Source organism: Bombyx mandarina, chromosome 23, assembly GCF_030267445.1.
Source record: "Bombyx mandarina strain Sakado chromosome 23, ASM3026744v2".
Taxonomy (NCBI): domain Eukaryota; kingdom Metazoa; phylum Arthropoda; class Insecta; order Lepidoptera; family Bombycidae; genus Bombyx; species Bombyx mandarina.
Window position 1 is genome coordinate 17,296,180 of NC_143229.1, and position 16,326 is coordinate 17,312,505.

A 16,326-nucleotide genomic window follows, 5' to 3' on the forward strand; every position below is an offset into this window, starting at 1 on the left:
GGGTGAATCCGGGGGATCCGACAAGACATATTTCGGGCGACGGCGGCTTTGCGTTGCCCCGAAATTTTATGTAGATTAATTTTGATCAGAAATCTTTTGCAAATTAATTATTTTACAAAACTAGTGACAAAAAATATATTATTATATAGTACATTTTAAAAGAACACACTTCCCTGTTATGCAATAAAAGGCGAATACACAAAAACAAACGCATTTATTTCTATTTTAATATATAAATTGATATTAACTAGCAGATCTAAGTATATGAGTAGTTTAAGTACTGTTGCTATTAACATAACGAGATGAATGTACGCCATTTAATACATTGGGCGAACCGGTCCTAAAGTTAAGAACATCCTGGTAATACAAAAAAACAGGTCACCAAGACAGTATGAAAAACGCTCACGAAAACCCAAACCCAAACCAGAAGGTCTATTTTATAACGAAATTTGATTTTTCGGATTGGCTTCGTGTCAAAAGCATCAGCTGACGGGTCAGGTTAACGACCTCGAGGGAACGGGCGTGGGACAACTACCTTCGAATTACGCCGGCTTATGAAATATGAATTAACCGAAACGACATTGTATTTCAATATGCAATTTCGAAAAGGGCACATGTCGCATATTCTGTCAAATACGTTTTTTCATAAACATGTAGTTTTGAGGCTTACCTACGCCCATTTTATAATAATTCCAGTAATTTTCAATTGCTAATTAACACTAAAATATATCTCAAAAGTTGATAATTTAAATGTTACACTGCTTTAGAAAATAATCAATTTTTTTTCATTTCCTGAACATTTTACATTTTCAGAGATGTGCCTTTTTCGAAATTTCATAATTATTTATATTTCAGTCTTTACCATTTGTATAGCAAATAAAGTTTTAAGTAAGGTTAATGATTTTGTAATAATATTCAAATTTCTAATGGCAAAATATGTCTTAGTGACATCTCGATCTGTCTTGGTTCAGAATCCTGGGATTAAGTGAAAGACCTACCATCAGTGCCAACACGATGGTAAACAGCCATAATGTTACTAAAACCCTAACATCAAGGAATGTCATAAGCTATCAAATAATTATGTTAGTAAGTATTACAATATAATGGTACATTTTATGAGCAAATATACAATCACAGAATGTATTTTAAGTATATATGTTCAAAAATAACACTGAGAATGTCTTGGAAAAGAAAAAAATTCACTGAATCTGTCACTGGCCACTTTGGAGTCAGTTGAAAATAGAAAGCATAAAAAAGATCATTTGAAAGTCACAAGTTCTAGATTCTACTAGAATTACAATCATGATAATAATCAGGAATGTAGGTAGTTTAACTTTTTTATAATGATTTTGAATGAAAATTCCTACCAAACCTCAATTTAATAATTATATTAAGAAATCGAACAAGTTCTATCTATGCACCACAAAAACATATTTATATTCTTCCACTTATTTCACTTTACCTGATCACGTCCAAGATCATTCATCATCAACTCTCTGCTTCTTACTGGTGTTTGATGGTGTTTGTGGTGGTGAAGATGCGGTGTCTCTCCTCTTGCCAGAATGTCTAGCACAGCTATTGCTGGACAATCTCTGCGATTCCCTTGTCGGAGAAAACTGTTTTAGCATTTCAACATCATTGAATATAACTTGAGCTCCTCCCCCGCAGGTGGGTACAACATCACCTTTATACAGTTTCGTCTCCAATTCACCATCAGTATCTTGCTCTTGTGATATAAGACAGTATTTTGACGTTTTCGAATTGGCAATGTCTTTGACTGTTGTCAGTTTATTAACGATTTTACTATTCGTCATGCTTGGCTTCATGACTGTGCCCATTGGGACTAGCTTGTTAGGTGCGTGTTCCACCCAGCCTCGACCATCAGCTGACAATGACCGTCTATGGCGTGGATTCGCTACAGCGACCCCTCTTCTGGATGTTGGTGTGTCGCGTGATTGTGGAGCTGAACTGAATGGGGTCAAGAGGTGTGCGGGTAGAGCTCTCGGTGTGGAGCCCGGTGTAAAATGACTGGTCTGAGCACCGATTTCAGTTGTGGAGCGTGGATAATCAAAGTTGTCTCCTCTGTCAGCCATATCAACATTTAACGCTTCTTTGACTTTACGTAAACAGTTTTCTTTTTCCTCTACTGCATTTCTTAATCTTTCCTTTTCTGTGTTTATCTCTTTGGCCTTCTCCTGTTCAGCAGCAATCTTGTGGTTGTATTTTCTTTCAAGGATCTTTTTCTGCTTTTCTTTCTCAAACTTATTCTGGTTGAGCAAATATTCTTTTTCCTGTAGATCTCTCTTTAAAGATGATGTGTATTCAGTCATTTCTGCCAATTTTCTTTGGTGCGTGAGAGATGCATTTTCTGTGGCTGTCAAGCGTTCTTCTAAAGCTCGAATCCTGCGTTCCGAGGCTGCCAGCTGTCCCCTCAATGATGAGTTTTCACTTCTCACTTCTAATGATTCTTTTTCAAGATCCAACAGGGCCGACCTCAGTCTTTCATCCTTCACCGCCTTACTTCTCTTAAGTGTTTCTCTGCGACTGATTCTCATTTCTAAATGTGCCATCAGTTCCTTAATTATATGGGCAGCTTGAGAGCTATTCAGTTCCAAGCTTGGGAAGTCTGGCCCGAGGCTGTATACCAAACCTAGATCTAAGTCCAAATCTTTAGCCTCCGGTCTCGCCATATTGTCACGAGCTGTTGTGAAGAGTCTATTAGCCTTTCTACGGCCAGACATCAAACCTATTGTTGTTGCGACATCTATTACTTGGGGTTTAGCAACTTCAACTTCTGCTGCCATCTCAGCAAATCTCATCACTTGGAGGGTTTCATCATAATCTTCAGCTCTTGGATTTGCACAGACTATCATCCTTACTTGTCCTTCACCTTCAAAGAAATTTTTGAAGAGATGAGTAATTTTAGACTCTCTATAGGGCACCATGTTATTAGCACCGTTAATTTGATTTTCTCTCAACGCTTCTAAGCATGTTCTAAGAGTCATCAATGACTTATTAATATTCCCGGCTTCTCTTAGTCTTTGTCCTGTGTTTTTGGTTCGGTTAGTTCTTTCGCTACCAGCTAAATCAACAAGACTCAGTTGACTAATATTCAAGAACTTTTTATTTTGTATCACAGCTTCTCCCATCTCGTCAACTGGTGCCTGCACTAATCGTATTGTGAACACTGAGTGACTTCGGCTTGATTCTGCATTCAGAGTCGTGTGAGCCATTCGTTTCCGTTTCAAACCTAAATAGAAAGCATCAAAAGCATCCTCGGCTGACTTAATCTCGATTTCAGTAACCCCGTGGACATACATATTATGGGCTGCATCTTCTCTTATTATCTTCACTGGAAGGTTCCTACTAATCGGAGGACCATCTTCTAACAAGTCAAAAACACTGTTATTGTAGATTTCTACATACGTAACGAACACAGCGTACTGATTGTCTTCATTGATACCTTCTACTTTAGTTATATCCGTGGATGCCATAGCTAAATCCGGATTCGAATTATTTTTCTTCCCAGTTTTAAATTTGTGAAGTTCCTGTTGCCTCTCTAGCATGGCCTCCGCTTCGTTTTGAATATCGAACATGTTCATTTTGTCCGGTTTGAACACATATTTGTGAGCTTGGAAATCGTTAATCGTTTTGAAAATAATATTCAAACATCGTGGTAATATCCCGCAGTTCTGGGGCTCCCCGGTCATCGTGAACGTTTTCCCGCTGCCCGTGACCCCGTAGGTGAATAACAAGCCGTTTTTACCTTTAATCAAGCCTTCGACTAACGGCAGTGAGACTTTATCGAAAACTTCTTGCTGTGACGCTTCCGGCGGGAAAATCTCTTTGAATGTGTATTTCATGGTTTTGCTGCCTTCATTTCTGTAGCTTAACGCCGTTGCTGGCGGCGTTAGGAGTAATGTGGTTGGTGATATAATCTTCATACACGACACATCACTTTCTCTTTGCATGGGGCGAAGTCTACAGTAGACTTGTACAGGATCGCGGTCCTGAGCAAGATTTTGTTTACTACGCGCCGGCGTTCGCATCTCGTTTAATCTCTGTTTCGATTTAACGGACTTCATTTTTGTTATATTTTATCGTCACATATAATATTTAAATATTTCGGTTGAATATCGCTTCAACGACTTTCAATAAATCAAAGCAACGGTCTCTGAACGGCCGTTCATGAAATATCAATATTAACTGACTAATTTAAAATCATCTCTTTTGCTGTCACTTTTTAATAATGGCAGTAAAAACATAGTAAAAATTAAACGAAAGGATACCAAGGTCGTTTAGCGGAAACACCATTTGAGTTCGGTCGGATTATATCTACCCGTTTCTTTTTAAAGTTTTGACATTTTTGTTACTAATGATACCAGCTAATAGATTATTTTTTCCTGAAGCAACATAAATAAATAGAAAAGTGTTGGACGGTTAAATTTGAGGGGATTGATTTTTGTAGGTGAGGGGCTATTTAAAAACACTGCTTCATAGTTAAATATATTACAGACACTTTGTACACTATTACACCATTGCAATATGTATTTTATTTTTATAAAGCCCTAAGATGTTGCACTGTCCGTGTCTAGACATCAGTCTTCGTCGTGACTGAAGAGAAGACAATCATCTGTTTTAAATATTTAAATAAGCATTCCAACATTCGAAAACTGTTACTTTACATGTGACAAGTGCTGTCTGCCATTACCTACATATTCAAACTCGAACAAAAAGTCTGCAAGTTGAATTTTTCTCTAAGGATGTGAATATGTGAACCAGTCTCACTAGGCCTGGTCTGCTAGATTTATTTGAACTAAAACGTCGTTTTATTTTGCATAGACGATTGGATGAGCTTAGAGCCCAGCTAGTAAAGATTTACTGGAGGGAAACCATAAATATCAAAATGTAAATATGGCCACTGACCTTGAGATGTTCGATCTAGGTCTCGATTGCGATATAAAGCGGCTAACCAATAAAACCGAAACACATTACTTCTACGTGTCAGAAATATGCTGGTTGTTGGGCGTAACCACTCTGGGTTACGAGAGATCCTAATACCAGAAATTCTGTAAATTATTACTATTGCAGGCTTAATTTTTATTGCATAATGTTTTCCTTCAACGTGAAATCCATTCGTAGGCATGAGCTGAGTACGTATTTCGCTTAAAAAATCGGTACCCGTCTCTAAGATTTGTACACTGACATAGTAAGATAGCTCGATGTGAGTACATTGAGTACTTTATCCTTTACACTATGTCAATATTAAAAGCTAAGTATATACACGCCTGTGTGTTTGCCGCTAACACTTTTTTTTTTTTTTTTTTATAACAAGTAAGAGGCAAACGAGCAAGACGGGTCACCTGATGGTAAGCGATTCACCGCCGCCCACGGTCACCAGCGTTTACGCCAGTGCGTTGCCTACCCTTCAGATAAGAATATGCTCTTTTCTTGAATAACCCAATGTCGCAGTTGTTGGGGAAGACCGCTGATGGCAACGAATTCCAGAGATTTACTGTGCGTGGCAGAAAACTGTTTTTAAAACGCATTGTAGTGGAACGCCAACCATCCAGATGGTGCGGATGATAGTTCCGGCGAGACGATCGGTTGCGAAAATCAGCGGCTTCTATTAAATTGAACAACTCCTCGGAACACTCCCCATTGTAAATTCTGTAAAGTATGCATAGGGAAGATAAATCCCTACGCAGTGCCAAAGGATCTAGCCGATCGGTAAGTACAGGATCGTCGACAATCCGAGATGCCCTACGTTGAATTCGTATCATTATCTATACTAATATTATAAAGAGGAAAGATTTGTTTGTTTGTTTGTTTCGAATAGGCTCCGAAACTACTGGACCGATTTGAAAAATTCTTTTTCCATTAGAAGCCGACATTGTCCCTGATGAACATAGGCTACTTTTTTTTATTTTTTTTTTATTTTATTTTTTTGGTTTCATGTGTGTTTTAATGTTTCCGAAGCGAAGCGAGGGCGGGTCGCTAGTTTTTAATAACCGTATTGCTACTCTATCTATCTGCAGTTGTATTGCTTCACTACTTTCCCACATTTAACGGAACACTCACCCTTATTCTGTCTTGCAAAGTTTTTTTTTTTACTTTATTTTGAGAATTCCCAAATTTCAGGGACTTTTCTTATTATTCTTGAGTGGTCACCATGATTGGCAGTTCTGCCAACATAATTAAAGGAATAATAATCTTTTCGTTCTACGTAATATTAAATCAATCCGTTCATATGCATTGCTATCATAGAATTATTGCCTACAACACTTACATCATTATTTTTTTAACAATATGTTGGAACTTAAAAAAACTTTCTTAAAGTGTACTTCTAAATCAATTCCAAATTAATTAATAAAAAACTGCCCAGTTTGAAGTTTATTATAACAGCGAATGGAACGTTTCCGCTGTCAAAGTTCGTAAATATTAAGTGTATAATCTATGGTTCGTAAACAAAACAAATTATGAAAATGTATGTAAACATCGTTTAGAAATGAAAACTGTTGCTCACGAAATGGATGAAATTCATTTCAGGGTGAGAAATACGATGGTCGGAGGGCGGACGTCTGGTCGTGCGGTGTCATCTTGTACGCACTTCTCGTCGGTGCGCTGCCTTTTGACGATGATAATTTACGTCAATTACTTGAAAAGGTAAAGGGTTCTCGGTATGGATCGGCGAACGATTCCACATAATTAAAGAGTACTTTCAAAGTATTTATTAAAGCTATGTGTATGTCCGGTAACACGAATCCAGTTAAATAATTACAGATCTGTTATAGCATGTTAGGTAAAGGTGAAAATAATTTTCCAAGGAAATGCAAAATATAACAAAGTCAACATCATTAGTACAAAATCAATAGAATAACAAGTTTAAATTTAATCAACTGACCCGAAGCATTGGAATTGAAATTTTATATGAAAAAAAGAATAATTTTCTTAACTAACAAATAAATATTTATGTATGAAATCTATGGTATAATTTAATATAGGTACTTACATCCTTATTTGATTCAAGGTGAAACGAGGAGTGTTTCACGTGCCGCACTTTGTACCACCTGACTGCCAACAACTACTGCGTGGAATGATAGAAGTGAATCCAGAGAAGAGAATGACTGTGAGTTATTTTTTTATGCTTTATCTCATTTTAAAATTGAGAAGTATCTGAACCACCATTAATATTATATTATTATTAGGATATCATTGACATATTCAATTTCATTACAATATTAGTGGTTGTCTTAACAAAGCAATTCAAACTTCAACCCTTTAACTTTGTGTAGTGCATTGGCAGAGGATACAGGTTCTTCTTTTAATAAAAATGAGTGCTAAGTGTGTGTTGTATAAAAAAAACACTATGAACAGACAAAGTTGCTGACCAAAAATGTTAGTTCATAATTCACCAAATAAAGTACAGTAAAAGTTCTTTATTTGTGGAGTACATATATGTTTTGTAAATATGCTTGAATATGGAAAAGCACGTTGGATACCTACATATTGGAATCCTTTGTATGTATAAACCGATTTAATGTGTATGAACCAATGTACTGATGTGATTAGTGAATGAAGAAATCTTTAGCCGCAAACACAGGATTTGGGTTGCATTTTAGTAATCCGCGAATAGTCAAAGCGCGAATAACAAGCTCTTACTGTACTAAAACATTGACACTGGCATTCACATTATGATATCGATAATTACTGGTAGCAGTACAACATTAAGCTGTAAACTCGTTAAACCTGAAGACATACATTATGATATGGGTGGATGATAGGACTGAAATTGTCTTCACAACATTTCCAGTTGGCAGAGATAACGAGACATCAATGGGTAACTGCCGGCGGACGGGGAGAACTCGAACAAGAGTTGCCAATGATGGAAGTTGTTCAAACCAGAGTACTGCCTTCAGCTGATGCTGTCGATCCTGATGTTTTACAGGTAACAAGGTTCATCCGCGTTACTTAGATATGACTTTATTAATCAGTGCAGAACAGGCTGCCAGAAGATTACTGGTGGTAGTCTTGTGAGTCCGTACTGGTACATACCACCACCCCGCCTATTTCTGTCGTGAAGCAGTAATGCGTTTCGGTTTGAAGGGTGGGGCAGCCGTTGTAACTATACTGAGACCTTAGAACTTACATCTCAAGGTGGGTGGCGCATTTAAGTTGTAGATGTCTATGGGCTCCAGTAACCACTTAACACCGGGTGGGCTGTGAACTCGTCCATCTAATAAATCAAATAGCTTTTCGCCCTCGATATGAACCTTGAAATTATCGATAAACACCAAGCTATGCTATGCTATAATATATATATATTTGATGATCGGATAACTTCAATATTCATCAATACAATTCGATTTATTGTCCACAGGCAATGTGCAGCTTAGGTTGTTTCAAGCAAAGAGAGAAGCTGGTGCAAGAACTTTTAAGTCCGCAGTGAGTTAACCGACATTTTTATGGCAAGGCCTTTTTTTTCTTTCAGAACTTTAACCGACACTTGGTCTTTATAGTCAATCTCTAAGTAGACCATAGACTAACCATAGACGCGATCCGAAATTTAATACTTTCAAGCAAGACTATTAAGTCTCTGATTGGGTTGATTATAAGCTGAAGCAGACCAGGTCTTCGGTATTACCAACGCCAAGGTTAATTTTTAGGGCGTAACAACCGTTAGCGCTCAGGCCACCAGTTTTAGGGTTTGAAGGGAAGAGATCTTCCACCGACTTCCGACGCTCAGAATCTTTCAGAACTTTTATATATGCAAGCTCATCTTGAAAGTTCCGTCAGCGATGTTCAGGCGTCTCTCAAATGTCTTATATGTTCTATAAAGGTTACCGCCACATAGTCATAGTTTTTAACTAAATAAAGTAATATCCCCCTCGTAAGAAGTCTTTCTTTAAAACCTTCATGTTGACTGGAACTCATGGGTACAACGCAAATGCTCTTATGATGAGAAGGCTCTTAATGAGGCCGTGTGCGGTGGAATAATTGATGTCCTTGGACACTGCGTCTATAACTATTCAAGACTGGAACTAGGAGGCGACACAACTCAAAAGCCATTAGCTGAAATACAATCTCTCTGCAATCTCTTTCCGTTCGTTCAGTCACAACACGGAGAAGGTGATATACTTTTTGCTGCTGGAGCGGAAGCGCAGGCGTCCGGCGCGCGAGGACGAGGCCCGGCCTCCGCCCCCCCGCCGCGCCCCCCGCTCCCGCCGCCGCCCCCGACCCCCCCGCGGAAACGGCTCGACACCTGTCGGGTCAGTAACGCCGCACGCACACACAATCCATTCTCAGACCCTGACACGAAAACCATCAAGGATACTAATCTGGTCACCGTCCTCGCCGAACTCGTCGCTTGCGACGAAGGGCTCGACGAGTAAATTAACCCACAGACACAGTCCACTAAGTTTCTCGCCTGATCTTCTCAGTGAGTTGTGGTTCCGATCCGGTGAGCACTGCTCTTGCTAGGGCCAGTGTTAGCAAAACTCCGGTTTGAGCCCCGTGAGCTCACCTACTCGCCTGGTTACGCTGACATAGCCTCACAAAGCTTAGGTAGAAAACAAGATACTAAGAGACAAACTCATTAAAAGTCACAATTTCAAAGCCCTGTGAGAATGACTTCGTGCTCTTCAGTTTGGCGACGTTTTAGTAATTTTATCGACATTTTAGTTGAGACGATTAACTCATAGACACAGCCCACTGTGTCAATGGCTGAGTCAATAATTCAGACACACTTATTTAAGTCGGAGCTGATAATCGCCTTCTGCCGCTGACTACTCCTGATCACGCAGGAGCCAGTCACCGTCGACGCTCTAGACACGTCCTTACGGATCCGTCAGATCCAATAACCCTTGCATTAGACGCCTTCAGCTCTAACACTAGGAGCAGGCTTAGGAAACCCGGTAACCGTACTCGTCGAAGTCGACAAAGAGGTCGACGTGCAACCTAACCCATGCATCAGCCCGCTGAGTTTCTCGCCGGATCTTCTCAGCAGGTCGCGATGCCGATCCGCTAGTAGATTCGTCCGCAAAGCAACTGCTGTTGAGTTGTTAGGTCTCCTCGGCGGAGGCGCTCAGGCAGCTGTTAGCAAATCCCACCCCTCCTGGCTGAGCCTTTGCTCGCCCACCTGTCCTGGTGAAACTGGAAAGGCCTCCGGGTCAAAAAATAATATCTAATCAAGTAGGAGCTAAATCTTTATAATGATTCGTACAGTTCCTAATTAATTTCGGTTACCTTTGCATATGGTGTCAATTGTGTTGTTACAAAATTAAATTAAATCAATTTATTAAACGTGTATTCCTAGTTTGCGAATTTTAACAACATCGCTTATCTTGTATTATATTTGTATATAACGCGTTACATGGGGTCACACGAGCGCGTTACGCGAGGATACTCCTACAACGCGTTTCCTATAACGCGGAACCAATCTACCGTGTTATAGGGGGAATTTTTGAATATAACCTTTTCGCTATATAAACATCAACAGGTGAACGGACAGTCTGTTCATTTCGGGCAGATTAGCGAGGGATCGCCCATCACTCCGAGAAGGTCTCAGTTGAGGTGAGTTTCTTCTGGTATTCTATTACTAGTGGTCTCGCAGTAGTCGAAATTCGACTATAATTAATGGAAATTATAAGTTTGAATATTATTATCATTCTATTGTCAAAGATTAATTTATTACATTTCTATAATCACAGATTTCGCCAAGACTACACTATAGACAAATAATATTAAGATAAACAATATTATTCTCAATTTGACCACAGACTATACGCAGTAACAAAAGTTCGACAATAAACAAAGAGTATATATATATGTGTGTGTGTGTGTCAAATACATGGTAGTGTGTTTAATTTTTTTTTATTGATTTGTAGTATTTTTGTGCACAATTTCAAAAAAAAATTAGCATTCTGCACCCCTTCTCTATATTCTCTATAAGTGTGGGAAATTTCATACTCCTCCGTCGGCGTAATTTTCGTAAAAAGGGGTACAGAGTTTTTGCTTGACGTATTAATGTATAGATTTAACTCACATTTAAACTGATGTCCTCTCTAATCAGACACGCCGTCAAATTTAGCCTTAAGCTACGATTGTCTGCAAGACATACAAATATACATAAATAAATAAATAATAATAAATAAATATTCATTAACAATCACGCCACGTTAACTGGTCCCGTGCTAAGTTCGTAAAGAGCCTGTGTTACCGGTACCAGATAACGGATATAAATGTAAGATTTTTACTATACACATACATATATTTAATATACATCCATAACCCTAAAAAATACATTTTATATTTATTATACAGATTTCTTCCCTTGGCGGCATTCGAACCCTCGACTCCCTTGTGTATTGACCATGTCACTTATCACTACACCAGACGGCTGTATACATATAATAAATAACGTTTTCTGGACGTGAAGACCGAACTCGCGATCCTCGGACTCAGCGTCCGGAGATCCGCTAACCACTGCGCCACAATAACGAACCAACAGATCGATTTAAAAAAAATAAACAAATGAAACGTTTCATGAATGATGCCCATGAACGGCTACAATGTATACACTTAACGTCCTACCCTACTTTTGTAGTTCAGTTTCGTGTCAAAGCCAAACCTTTCGCAATTGGTATACAGGTCATCATCGAGCCGACGTACTGAGGGACGAAGTTCACCGCAGCTGTCTGCCAGCCCACCAGGTATTCAAGATTACTGATACTCCCTATCACTATCATGAGGCTTTCGAGCTTTTGACGAGCCGTAGTTGCGTTTATGCAATAGCAGAGCCGGACTTAAGCTTTGGCCTGGGACACAGTTGAAAATGCCCCGTATCACCTCCTAAATTGAGAAAAAGACCCATGAAAAACAAAAACTTATTAACATTGAACATTAGTCAATGGATACCGATGATTATCTCTTTAAAACAACGATTGTCGTTTAGGGCAACTCTGATAGAGAAAGATATATTGGAGTGTACTATTTTTACTATTAATAATAAAATTTAGAGGAGTCTATCGAATTAAATCAAATCTTTAAACATATTCTTTATGAAATGGTGCTCCCATCTTAGTGTATTAAAAAGTCTCCGCTAAAAGGGAGCCAATTAAGATGAATTGACAGACAAGAGACAAGGGAGTCAATTGTCCTTAATAAAAACACTTTTCTTGTGAATTGTACTTATTAAAAATACTTTTCTTGTCAATTGTAGTTAATAAAAACGCTTTTCTTCTCAATTCTACTTAATAAAAAACACTTTTCTTGTCAATTGTACTTAATAAAAACACTTTTTACAGGTGGACACTTTTTCAACTTGTCCCCTTTGCAAGATGATGCTTACTTCCACAACTCCGTAATATTGTTATACAAAATAAGTAAATTATAGAATTTCTTCTATATACATTAAAAAAAAAACATTTAATTTTCAGCTGGCCACACACCACATCGCGTGTCGTCGTTGGGAGGAACGCCGGCAACTCCGGGTTCGCCATTAGGTACCTAATTAATATTGATTTTCCTTTAATTCTTATGAACATAAATTATAACTTAAGTATATAAATTAGTATATATTAAATTAAATCATTATAATATACAAATCAATGATATAGACATAATTATTGACATAAGTAAAACCAAAATTAACAATTAAACAAAAAAAACATTATATAAGTATATAAATGATAGTTTAAGCCACATTTTTACAACTTTACAAGAGAGCCATTTGAAGATTAAACATTGAGTTTCGCTGTTCTTATTCTCATGCAAGAACTGCTTTCAGCGTCGCCTTCGGTCCGGGAGCACCATCACCAGAGAGCGAACTCTACTGGACCGACGATCAGCCTCAATATCGGTAAGTGTGAAATTTGTAATGATATGAGGGTATTTGAAAAATAATTTTTAATACATTGCTACTAATGTACTAACCGTTTGTTGGAACGGCATATCATGGCATGTCAATATCTCTGTCACAAAAACCCATATACGCGGGTAGATACCACCATCCTGCCTATTTGCGCCGCGAATAATTTTGCATAGCCGTTAATTTATACAATAGATATTTAGACTTTATGTCTGAAGTCCGGAGTCGGTATTGATATCCTGTTTTTTTTTGCTTAGATATTGCTTAGATGTGTGGACGAGCTCACGGCTCACCTGGTGTTAAGTGGTCACTGGAGTCTATAGGCATCTACAATGTAAATGCCGTCACCTACCTCAAGACATGAGTTCTTAAGTTTCAGTGTTTACAGTACAATGGCTGCCCCGCTCTTCAAATCGAAACGCATTACTACTTCATGGCAAAAATAGGCGGGGTGGTGGTACCTACCCGTGCCACCGTGCGGGTATTTGAAAAATAAATTTTAGTTCATTGCTACTAATGTAGTAGCTGTTTGTTGATACCACAATCCTGCCATATTACGCCGCGCAGCATGCTATGTCTGAAGTCGGGTGCCGATATTGGTATCCTGCTGTCCACGGTCTCCGCTAACCGCTTAACATAGGATGTGTCGTGAATCGGTTGCAGGCGGCGAGCCCGGGGAGGCGGTGATCATTGTAAACGAGACCCCGTCTGGCCCGGCCGTCGCTGCCAGGCCGCACAGCCCCACGCAGTCACACAGAGGTACCCGCTTTAAATCCACTCGCAACGCCACCTATCGGGTCCAAATCTGATCGAAATCAGCGAACAAAAACTTCATCGAAATGACCTTTAGGGGCTCGGTGACAATCTGGCTCGATCCAATAGTAGATTCATTCGTGAAGCAGCTGCTCTTGAGTTGTTAGGTCTTCTTCGGGTAGCTGTTAGCAAATCCCACCCCTCCTAGCTGAGCCTTTGCTCGCCCATCTGTCTGGTGAAACTGAAAAGGCCTCCAGACCACCAGTAATCCTTCAATCATAAAAAAACAACCTCGTTATGTCTCTGTTATTGGCAGCGATGCTGTGTAATGACGGTCACTCCTCGTCGACACTGCCAATACCACTCTTAGGCCGTTGACTCTTTACGGAATTCGAATCGATGTTAATCCGGGAGGGGAACTCATCCAAGAGTCAGAAGTCACGGGAGAACTATGGTCTCTGGGAACGTATTGATCCACACAATGAAATATCTAAAGTGACCAGAGAAAAGGGGAAGTCAGTTGTCTTCACACGTTAACACTTTTTTATACATATCGCCCTTATATGCAGAGCATACGTCTCACCCGATGGTGAGTAATTACCGTCGCCCATGGACGTCAGCAATGCTGGGGGCAGAGCCAAGCCGCTGCGTACCGCTTAATACTCTCCACAAGCCTCGTTTGAAGAAGGACATGTCATAGCGCTCAGGAGACGCCGTGGAGGGGACCTCATTCGAAAGCCGATTAGAGGATTTATTAAAACTAAGCTGGTCACATCCTGTCTGTTTTATTTATTTATTGCTTAGGTTGGTGGACGAGCCCACGGTCCACCTGGTGTTAAGTGGTTACGGAAGCCCATAGACATCTAAATGCCGCCACCCACTTTGAGATATAAATTTTAAGGTCTCCATTTTGACAATATTATAAACTAATGGGCCGTGTTGTAAAGCCAGCTTGGTTGGGTACCACAATCCTATATATCTGCTCCGAAGCAGTCATGTTGTTCTAACTTCGTTGACCAGAGGCTCAATGCATTTATACCAACGGATCTGAGGCTTTGACCCCATTGCTTAAACAGGGAATTCCTTTCAATGTATGGAATGATATGAGATCTAAGGTCTCACTTTTAACAGTACAACGGCTACCCCGCTCTTTCAGACCGAAACGCATTACTGCTTCACGGCAGCAATAGGTGAGTATATTTGTGGTTTTACAGTCAGAGAGCGGTCGTCCCTCCCCGGGCCCCCGACGGCGCAGGCCCCGCCCTCACTCTTCCCTAACATAGGACAGATTGGAGGTATCTATGACCCCACAGCCCTTAACTTTGCCTTCTTTTGTTTGTTAATGTATGGTTTTAGTCTTTTAAGTCTCTTAGAAATAGGTTCATTCTCAGTATCGTCCGGATTCATATTTCCCAGAGTCTACTATAATATAGATAATAATATACTATAATATATTCCCTAGTAACAGAAATCGACGTAATTACTTCTTAATTACGCTGGATTATGATTTATGGTCAGTTTTAGAGAGTACGGCTTGCTCTAAACGCCATGATAATCTGGAGTCCCTAAAACAATCCGTACGATTGGCAGTGAAAATTTTTCCGATGGAAAGATTGCATGCTTCTATTGATAACTGGCCTCAACGTTTAAAGGACTGTATTGCAGCCAATGGAGACCACTTCGAATAAGCTACTTTAAATTGTTTTATATTTATGTATTAAACTAACACACTGTAAAAGTAATAAATGTTATTTGCAATACAATTTTTTTTTTCCTTTATCTCAGTATTTATGGCAAGACTAGGTACAAGTAAAACAAAATGGTTAAGCGAAGATTATATAAATATATATAAAAGAGTATATATATAATAAAGAAATATAATGATTTTTAATATTTTTTAATTTTTTTTATTATAATTTGAAATTCTCTGGTAGTTTTCTCTAGAAGAGGAAGAACTTCATACTTGATTTTCCGTTTTCAGGCGTCCCTAACGCTGCGACAAGCGCATCGGCCCCATGGAGGGTGCGTTTGGCCACCATCAAGAACTCGTTCCTGGGTTCGCCGAGATTTCATAGGCGGAAAATGCAGAGTAAGTACCTTGAAAAGAAATCCTTCTCTAAAAAATAGGGTCAAAGCTTCAGATCCGTTGTTATGAGTGCATTGAGCTTTTGGCCAACAAAGTTAAAACTATTACATGACCGCTTTGGAGCAGATAATATTTAAGATCGTGGTTCCCAACCAAGCTGGCTTTACAACAAGGCTCATTAGCTTATAGTACTTTAAAAACTGAGGCCTTAGAACACATGTCTCAAGGTGCATGGCGGCATTTACGTCGTAGATGTCTATGGGCTCCTGTTGTGCGGGCTTAGCGACGAAGGGAAAGATCTTCCACCAGCAGGAATTGTTCGGTAGACCGACGGTCAGAATATTGTTGTTCGGAACTTGTATATATGCAAGTTCATCTTGAAAATGTCGTTAGCGAGATTCAAGCATCTGTCAAGTATCTTGTGTTGTATGATGGCTACCCGCCACACCGGTAACCACTTAACATCAGATGGGCCATGAGCCCGTCCACCCATCTAAGCAATCTTGTCGGTCGCAGTACTCCATAATAATCTTTATAAGATAGCGAAGGTTTGGGGTTCACTGGCCCTTAGACTATTATGTTACAAGCTAGATTTTTTACTATTTGATTTTTATTGTGT

At 39.3% G+C, this 16,326-nt stretch overlaps 2 protein-coding genes across 2 annotated transcripts in view; one reads left to right on the top strand and one right to left on the bottom strand.

Moving 5' to 3' along the window:
- Positions 1–16,326, top strand: part of sff (BRSK family serine/threonine-protein kinase sugar-free frosting) — a 43,583-nt gene that overhangs the window by 13,088 nt on the left and 14,169 nt on the right. Inside the window, 13 exon segments of the mRNA XM_089737538.1 lie at positions 6,550–6,666; positions 7,031–7,129; positions 7,814–7,948; positions 8,381–8,445; positions 9,114–9,186; positions 9,189–9,269; positions 10,499–10,572; positions 11,650–11,711; positions 12,438–12,503; positions 12,788–12,859; positions 13,532–13,627; positions 14,836–14,916; positions 15,603–15,710. Of these exon segments, the coding sequence (XP_089593664.1) occupies positions 6,550–6,666; positions 7,031–7,129; positions 7,814–7,948; positions 8,381–8,445; positions 9,114–9,186; positions 9,189–9,269; positions 10,499–10,572; positions 11,650–11,711; positions 12,438–12,503; positions 12,788–12,859; positions 13,532–13,627; positions 14,836–14,916; positions 15,603–15,710 (1,129 nt within the window).
- On the bottom strand, positions 198–4,358 carry pav (kinesin family member pavarotti). The gene has a single exon (XM_089737539.1). The coding sequence runs from the start codon at positions 4,083–4,085 to the stop codon at positions 1,479–1,481; it is 2,607 nt and encodes an 868-aa protein (XP_089593665.1). The 5' UTR covers positions 4,086–4,358; the 3' UTR covers positions 198–1,478.